This window comes from Polyodon spathula, chromosome 1, assembly GCF_017654505.1.
Source record: "Polyodon spathula isolate WHYD16114869_AA chromosome 1, ASM1765450v1, whole genome shotgun sequence".
NCBI lineage: Eukaryota > Metazoa > Chordata > Actinopteri > Acipenseriformes > Polyodontidae > Polyodon > Polyodon spathula.
Window position 1 is genome coordinate 37,687,689 of NC_054534.1, and position 9,527 is coordinate 37,697,215.

Sequence of the window (9,527 nt, forward strand, 5' to 3'; positions counted from 1 at the left end):
GACTGAGGGTTTGTGAATTAAAGGGATATGCATATGTGAGTATATAATTTTGGTTTGAGGTTTAGAGGTACGCATTTTTAAATGTTTGTGTGTATATGCTAGACTTCTACAATTCAGAACTTTTCAGAAACTTGCATAGCTCTCCAGAAATCTACCAGGAGTGTTTTTCTAGCAACAGAACAAACCTTGAGAGAAACAAAAAAAAAACACCTTTGTCCAATGGGCAAAGTATAACGGAACAATTTGTAGGACACACTTCATGATTACAATGGGAATACCATTTCATGAATTAGTGCGCACATGAGCAAGGGATTTTGCCCACATTTAGCATGGATTCCAGAGTTAATAAAAAAAAATTTAAAAAATGCTGCGAGTCTTGCAAGCCATGAGAACTTCTTGCATCAATTTACTTTTCATATGTGCGCTGCAACTAAAACTGTTAATAAATAAAATACAATGCACACAATTACATATTGGTTTTGGTTGAAATGCCAAAAAATATGCATGTATACTTTACAGAATGCTCATTTAAGGGACTTCTAATTGTGCTTCATGCACAGGGGTTTAAAAAAAAAAAAAAAAAAAAAAAAAAAAAAAAAAAAAACACACACACACTCAATTTAAAAAATATGTGCAATTCTTGTTGTATCCTTCATTTTACCTACCGAACATGGAAGGGTCTCGCAGATCTCTTTCAACTACTACCCACAACAGCAAGTTGTAATCCACCAAGAATAAATCAACAAAAATATCTGTATTTCTCTTTTGGTAGGATTACCATCTGAAAACTTAATTTCACACACACCTTACAGGAACCTACACATGCATATTCTTACAAATGTCCAATTCAAAGCATCCCATTTCATTTGATTTTGTATAGCTTGTGAGTACTTTCCAATAATTATAGGTTATATCCTGCTGCGGTCTTAATGATTGGTCCTTCAGGAAATGGCTAAGTTTCCATCATTTAAGAAGTGCCCACTTTCAGCACTAAGTAACTTTACATAAAGACTACCCTAAGATAACTAATAAAAACATTTCAGTATATTGTACTAAAAAATAAAAATAATAATAATAAAAATCAGGAATAGATACATAATTTGTTTTTAGAATGTTTTACCGGTCTGATATTTTGCATGTAGTCATCTTTTCTATACTACCAGTGCATACAGTAGCTTGGGTTAACAGTGCATACCTATAGGTCTAGGAAAGATGACAAGCTACAAGATATGCCTACCTAAGCCCCTCTTAACTTTATGTCAAACATATCTTATTGTAAACCCCTTCCCTCATATTCTTGTGAAAACCATCTGTTGGCTGTAGTTCCAGAATTTATAAAAACACAATGATTTACACAGACAATGCCTGAATTCACCAGTCACCAAGAGGCAGTACATCTATGGTTACTTCATGTGCCTGTAATTCACACATATATGATTTAGACCCCGTTCACACACACGGTTTAGGCTGGCCCAGAGCCGCCTTCTCATGTGTGAATGCTTGAAAAATGAAAAGGCGGCCCTGGGCCAGGTGAAATTTAGACCAGCTTTTTGACGCGGCCTAAAGTACCAATGCTGCCTCAGGGCCGGCCTATCTGCGTGTGTGACCCCAACGCAGGCCCTGGGCCGGCCTTAACGCGCCAGTGCGGTGACGTACCTCAAACCACTCCCCTACTAGGTCAAGCGTAGTAGATCAAAACAATGTCGGTTTTAAGGGGTAGAACCTGGGACGATGCAGAAATGAACCCTTAGCGGTCCATTTATTCAGCGATTGTCAGGCGGGTCAGGTCCAACTTCTTTTCATGCGCTTTTTTAAAAATTATTTTTTTCAGAGTAAAACAGGTTTAAAAGGTATTGAATCGCAAAAGGACAGTCCTGCATCTTCAGCCAAGCCCCACCCCTTGTTCGCTGTATTTTTCACATACCTCTTTATAGACAAAGATACTCTCCCGATCACTCGTTTTATCACCAAACCCCTCATTAATGCGATCCAAGTCATTATTTTATTACTACAAAATCTCAAAAAGCTCTGCAAATGTCTGTGACATTCTTTGAACACTGGATGCAGAAGCAGCTATCTGCTTTATGTCCGTGTTATCTCTGTAATGAAAACCTGCAAGTTTGTCTGAGAACTCTCGGATATACTGAGTAGCAGGCCAGAGATAAACCCACCACGGATCCTGGATTCTATGGAACCTACGGCGATCTCCAGCCCGTTAAATAGCAATGGGGAATGCACTGAATACACCGACACTTTTGACGATGATGATGCTGGGTCAGTCATGAATGGTAAGTATTTCTTCAACATACAGCTTTCATTAAAACGATAAAACTTGCGCTCTCTCGCGCTCTGTGTGTGTGTGTGTATATATATATACACACACACACACACATTTCAGATTGTAGCTAAGATTGTAAACCTCAATATTGATAAATAACGCATACGACGTTGCATATTCACGCACCATTAATAAAATAATCTGTATTGTGACTAACGTAATGTAAACGTCCTTGTTTGCTTCATTTACGCATGATAACACGATCGCTTCTTTCCACAGTAACCGACTGCACTGTCAACACACGCCTTTATCGTATCTTATGGAATAAGTACAGTACCAACAGTGTTGCAAAAAATAAGATTGCCACATTTACGTTTGCAAATTTCCCAGCTCAATCTCTTATGCTGACTTCCGGGAATGTGGTGTTTACGTCACTGTTTACATTCCCGACAAGCACTTTGCCGCCACATATGTGAACGCATTTAGGCCCCCTAAAACCTCAACTGTGAACGGAAAATTTGAGGAGGCCCAGAGATGGCCCAAGGCCGGCTCAGTAAGTGTGAATGGGTTGAGACTAGCAATTTAGTATAGTTTACCAAAAATACAGGTTTTACTGTAGTCTTTTCTACACCTGGTTAGAGGAACACAATATACACAATATTCAAGTGTGTTCTAGTTTCTGAACCCAAACACAATCTGAGACAGCTGAAATACCTGGAGTGATGATGATGCTGTTGGCCTCTTTGATCATCTCAACAGTTTGATCCAGGTTGATCTCTGTGTGGGTTCCAGTGATTTCCATGGGTTTGCCAGTGCCAGTGGAGGAGGTACCGTAGCCACCAAGAATTACATTAGCCAGAGAGCGATTCATAGCCTGTGGGTTAAAACAAGAGGAGAGCGGATTAGAAAGCGTCCTGCAATGCCTCCTGAATCAGCATGCATCTCAGCCGCTGGTCTCCGAGTGAATGCTGCAGCAAAGGTCATTATTAATCTGGGTTGGAACTTTAGTTGCAGGTTTTGCCTCTTGTGGAGGGGGAAATGACAACTTTCCCTCCTGTCAGCTGTAGGTACATATGGAAAAATATATTTGTTTTGGATCATACTGCAGATTGAATCATTAAATATTAAATAGAACAAAATGTCTGAGAAATATGAAGTTGGTATTCCCGCCAATAAAGTATAGTAAGTAGAACTTAGAACATACACCAACTAAATGTAATGGCACACATTGTTAATGCATTTAATACAGGTATTAAATGCCAATTTAAAAGTTATCTATATCAACACTAACAATGCCTTCTTATGACAGGATTTAGGTACATCTGACTAGATACGTTTAAAGGAGCCACTTTGCCACAGTAAACATGTGGTACAGGATCTTGAGAAATCTGGATATTCATTTTCTGATAATAAATCGAAACTGCTCGGGAATTACTGTTATTTATTTCAGAAAGTTTAAAAAAAAAGTGCATCTTATAAAGTTGTTTAAAGGAATGTACATATAACCATGTTGTTTTACTTCCTTCGTCATAAACTTCCCCTGAACTTTGAGGCCACATTCTTCCAGGGCTTCTAATATGATCACCAACACTTCAGTTGCCTTTTGAGAAGTCTTCATTTGAAGGTGCACATCCTCAACTCTCTCCCCTATTCAATATTTAATTATTTATCAAATTAACAAGGGTGGATGATATTAGGATGGATGTATTTTCATGCCACATACTGGATTTGTGGCAGAGCACCTCAGCAGGAAATGCAAGCAGTTCTTTGCCTTACCACACACATGATGTAGGAGAGGATGGCTCCGGAAGACCCGATGAGGGCCCCGACGATGGTGAGCAGGTTGTTATTGAGCAGGAATCCCTCTGCACACAGAGCCCAGCCCGAGTAGCTGTTCAACACTGTGATCACCACAGGCATGTCAGCACCCCCAATTGCCGCAGTCAGAGTAACACCCTGGTTAGGAGAAGCAAAAAAAGCAAACAGATTTTTGTATTTAGTTGTGCTTCATTACATGTTTATCCTGCTTTGTTCTAACAACTTAAGGCAATCTTTCCCTGGATGCAAGCTGACCGCAGTTATGCACACATACACCAGCGTTTATGCTCCTATTGGCAGGTCAGTGCTAATCTAGTTCCAACATGTGTCCCTTCCTGGCAGTATTAATTGGTAAAACTTAAATCCTCCCCTATATGCATATGGAAAATCTTCAAAAACATCATAAAATTTACTTTAAAACACTGTCATGCCAGAGGAGTATTACAACAAAGTTTAAAATCAGTAAACAGCCTCCAGTTGGACAATAGTTTGAGCTGATTTACACCTGACGGCAGACGGAACAGAGATGCTATCAATGTCTTGACTCACTGATTGTATACCAGCCAGGCAACCATTTGCAGCTAGTCCAACTGGCGCCTAAGATGGTGCTTGAAATATAAAATGCAGATATGTAAAGCCAACAGCAATATATTCCTGACAAGAGTATGGTTTACAGAAGTCAAACATTTTGCATGATTTACTGAGTTAATGTATTAAAAAAAAGACCTTTGGCATGCTTCACATCAAAAGAATCATGAGAAGTTTTCAATATGAAACATGACAAAACTGTCAAAAGCAGTATCAGGTATGAGCTCCCTGAGCATTAACACAATCCTGGAAGCGTTGATACATAGACCTGATGAGCCTCTGGATAGACTGCTGTGGGATGTTCCGCCACTCTTCCTGTGCAGCTGCAGCCAGCTGGTGAAGGTTAGCTGGTCACGGTTGTCTTTACGCGATTACGCAGATGGATCAGTCGGATGTGACGGTCCTGGGCAGGTGTGGTGACCCTCTGCCTTCCAGGACATGGCCTGTCCCTTACAGAGCAGGTTTCCTGGTTTCTCTGGACTAGTCTGCTGATTGTTGAAGCAGAACATCTCATTCTCCAGGCAACTTCTCTCAAAGACAGGCCGCCTTCAAAATCATGCTGATAGCAACCAGACAATCTTCATTACTCAAGTGGAGCATGGTCGTATCATTCACTGTTCTTGCATTAATTAAAATCATGGCTTTCCATCTTAAATCAACTCATTTTGGCAATTTTAACAACTCAAATACCAAACACTGAGCACCTGGCATTTTCATGAAATCACATGACTTCAGATCAGTACTTTGTTATACCAAGGAACAATACTAAAACAATCAACAAATCTGCTCACTATTTAAAATGCAAAAACATTATGTATGTGTCCAATGAGCTATTGTAAAAGGACTGTTGCGTTTTCATTGTGCATCATTACATAAATCCACAATGGAGTGTCTCTTTATCCACCTGACTGAATTAAAAATCCTAAACATGCATCTCAATCCTACCACCTGGAAAACGTTATATTAAATAAACAAAAACTAAAAAAAAACTAAAAAACAACTGGACTTTGAAGTATGCTTGCTAGCTAATCTTAAATCTCTACACATTTACAAAATCACTTTCAACTCTTTTGTATATTGTATTTATCTATATTAATGCAATGTCAACATTAAAACTTCACCTACAGAAAATATCGGAGTTTGAAAACTGGCGAAACACATGTTAAAATACAGTAAATTGCATCACTAAAATCATCTTTGTTGTCTATGTAAAATATGAAAAAGTTATCTTAGAATATAACAAATACGAGGCCACAGCTTAGTATCCTATACATATCATGATTAGTATGTTAGTGTCCCTGCACGTTCAGGCCACTGCTGGAATTTGGGAAGATGCTTGTGGGTCAGCGTTTACCATGATGGCAGACAGTGCAGACACAGAGCCCAGGCAGGTGATACCAGTGGTGTAGCTTGGATCCATCATGTAAGGGATCATTCCACCCACACTTGCTGCCATCAGCCCAGCATTCAAGAAGTGACGTCCGGGAAGCATCAGAGGTGATGAGCTCAGGAGACCTTTGAGAGAACAGCAGATGTTTTATTTTTTTTTTTTTTGTTGTTTTTTAAACTTTGAATTGTGTGAAATCACCTTTTGCTACACTACACTGTAGATTCACTCCCCGTGCAGCTGATATGAGGATTGCCCTTCAAGTCCTTAATACCAGGTAGTGTACTGATATTTGTTGCACAGGGAGAAAACCTACAGCAGCAGGTTGAATGGACCTCATCCATAACTCGAAACACATTCGAAGGTAAAATAAGTCAACAAATAGTTCTGGCTAGTGCCTTCATCAATGTAATAGACTCGAGACAAAGAAGAAAAAAAAGTCTGGAAAAGTAAATGATCCACAGAAGAATGATAAAGCACTTGTTATACTAACAAGAGGCAAGAAAGGGTTTTTATTAAAGCCTTGCTAATTGCCCGTTTAAAAGGCTGCTGCACACACTGTTTGTAAAGGTTTCCATACAAGATTGTTCTAGTGTTCAGAGAGTCAGGGAGGGCATACTGTACCTCACCGAAGAGCTGTGGAAAATGACTGGAGGCTTGGAGACCAATTAGGTCCTAATCTGATGTTGGGTCTGGATACAGACTAAACAGGGCTGTGCTTCTTACAGTTCTATGCACTTTATATGAAGCTAAACGCAATAGTTTTCCCACAAGTTGCCTCAGCCAGCAATAAATGTCGATTTTGATTAAATATTTTGACCTGGAAATGGTTGGTTCCATGGCTCAGTCAATGTCTAGTTCGTAATGAAACAGAGCACGGTTACATCAATTTGGAAAAAAAAAAAAAAAGTAGGTGAAAAGTAGCCAGCCCAAATATACATGCTATTCTAAGCAATTTAGATGCTGCCAAAGGCCAGAGGAGCAAGAATAAAATGTAATGTGATCATATATTTGAAATCACTAAAACTACTGTGTTATTTCGTTTTCCTGGATATTTTTTCATTTGATTATTTCTTTACTAATACGTTCAAAATGACTGATTTACAGAAACCACAAGGAGTCAATGCAATAATGAGCACCACTTTGCTGCAAAGTACAATGCAGAACGATGACAGGCGTACTAGGTATATTATTATAGATAACGTGACAACAAAGAAGCAAAGTTTGAAGTTAATGTATATGACAGTATTTAAACTTCCAAAATGTCAAGTCACATGATAAAGTGATTGCATAGTAGCTAGGCTAAAGGTTAAAATGTGTCAGCCTTGGTTTTTCAGTGATGTTCGATGAACTACCAATAACACATTTTAGGCAACTTACATCAGTAGAATATAATGTAAATGTTTTGTTTTAGAAAAATAGTTATTAAAAAAATAACCAGTATGTACTTAATTTTTTTATTATAATATATATTTTTTTTTTTTTTTTTTTTTTTGTGCCTCCACCTAATTTTCTTGATCCGTAATTAATTTTAACGGTAAGGCTAAGGTTCATAGTCACATGTGTATGTCCTATTTATAGGAGTCAGCTCTGCCAAATACCATACTTCATTTTAGTATCTTTTGAATACCCCGCCCCCACCCCGCCCCCTAGTAAAAATTAACAAAACAAAAACATACCCTGGAGTTTCCCATAAGCGACGAGGGAGCCGCTGAAGGTCACTCCTCCGATGTAGGTACCCAAGTAGGCTACGATTTTGGTGAGGTTGGCAGCTGGGTCAGTGGCGAAATGTGGGTATTCCACCATGTACTCTGCCACGCAGGTCAGGACTGCAGCCATCCCCACCAAGCTGTGGAAGGCAGCGACCAGCTGAGGCAGGTCTGAGATCTGGATTCGCTTTGCAATAGTCAGTCCTAAAAGAATGTGAAGTAGGCTTAAAAACATACAAAATATCAAAGACAAAATGCCTTAGTGAATTAATAAATAAATATATAAGAGGTTCACCCCTTATGTGCTTTATATTCGGTCCCTACTTGTTCATGAATTGTCCCCCCAGACAGGGTAGGCATACTGTAAATGGCAGAGATAATTAAACATGGAGGATATCATTTGTGCTTAGCTATATTGCTCTAAAATGGCTCTGGGGATAAGAGACAAAAACAGTTCCAGCTTACACATAAACTCTTACCCAAAGTGCCACCAACGGCCATGGCGCCACTCATCTGAGCCAGGAGTTCAGGGGAAGGCTTCAGAGCCCCAAGAGTGGCCGCCAGACCACCAGCAACGCCCATCATGCCCAGGGCATTGCCAAGTCGGGAAGTCTTCTGGGTGGAGAGGCCAGCCAGGGCTCCTACACAGCACAAGCCAGAGCCTAGGTACATCATCTGCAGAGAGAGACGCACAGCATTCATGGAGCTGGTTTAACAAAGGAAAGCCTGTATTTTTTTAAATAATTCGTTAAAATTAATTTATAACTATTGTAGGTTTAAACGTTAACATTTAAAAACACTAATTTCAGCACATGGCAATACCACTACACTAACATATTCAAAAGTAAATGAGGAAATGAAATCGATAAAACCCCAAATTAAAATATTCCCACCCCTCAACCCCCAAGTACAAAATGGCAAAGCCCCTTGTCAGGTGCTTGTCTTGTAAATTAGGATTCCAAGTAAAAGACCAACAGGTTGATGCTCTCAATAAAATTGTGCCAATGCCATAACCGAGTTTAATCTCACCTAAACATTACTGTAAAAACCACAACTACAAAGACCACAGCAATCATGACTGCATTCAAAAAGACATCTTCAACTTGTACAGTATACAGGAGACAAGAGGTTTCTTATCGCCTTGAAACACACAATAAAATACAGAGTGGTATGAGGTAGGGATGGGAATTCGAAACGTTTAAAACGCCAAAGTGGTTAAAGTTGAATAATATGCTACATGTATAAATCTGTCATGTGACAATTTTCACCAAATGAATATTTATTAATGTTAGTAATTTATTATCATACACAGTCAGTCTGTCACGTATCCAACTGCTGTGAAGCCAGAGAATGGGTGGATATTATAAAAAGGAAGTAGCTTTTCTAATTGGTGCAACACAGATTGATAGTGGGGCAGGTTTTATTCTCGGTCGATCTAGTGCTTCATTGTACTTTTTGTATACTGTACTTCAAACTATGTACACAATGTAAAACAGAAAAACCGGAAGCCAGTAAGCGCGCAGACGTTTAGTTGCGTATTAAACAAATGGCAGGAATACGTTGTGTGAGGCAGGGGGACGGAGTGCAGGGGGAGGCGGTCAGTTAACAGAGGTGTGAGGAAAATAGATGTTTGGAAAATGGAGGTTTTACTGTAATTTAATTTTCCTTGCCTACTTCTTGTAACTTTTTCCTCATCCACAAAAGCAAAACTTGCTACAAAAGATTTTTCCTAAAATTCTTTGTTTTC

General features: G+C 39.2%; 1 protein-coding gene across 1 annotated transcript in view; it reads right to left on the bottom strand.

Annotated features, from left to right (window-relative positions):
* LOC121318189 (NAD(P) transhydrogenase, mitochondrial) overlaps nt 1–8,497 on the bottom strand; it is a 29,671-nt gene extending 21,174 nt beyond the window's left edge. The window contains exons 1-5 of the mRNA XM_041254606.1: nt 8,260–8,497; nt 7,751–7,984; nt 6,039–6,199; nt 4,055–4,234; nt 2,993–3,152 (exon numbers count right to left, since the gene is read on the bottom strand). Coding sequence (XP_041110540.1) covers nt 2,993–3,152; nt 4,055–4,234; nt 6,039–6,199; nt 7,751–7,984; nt 8,260–8,482 — 958 coding nt within the window. The 5' untranslated portion in view covers nt 8,483–8,497. The remainder of the gene's footprint in view (nt 1–2,992; nt 3,153–4,054; nt 4,235–6,038; nt 6,200–7,750; nt 7,985–8,259) is intronic.
* Nucleotides 8,498–9,527: the final 1,030 nt, after the last annotated feature.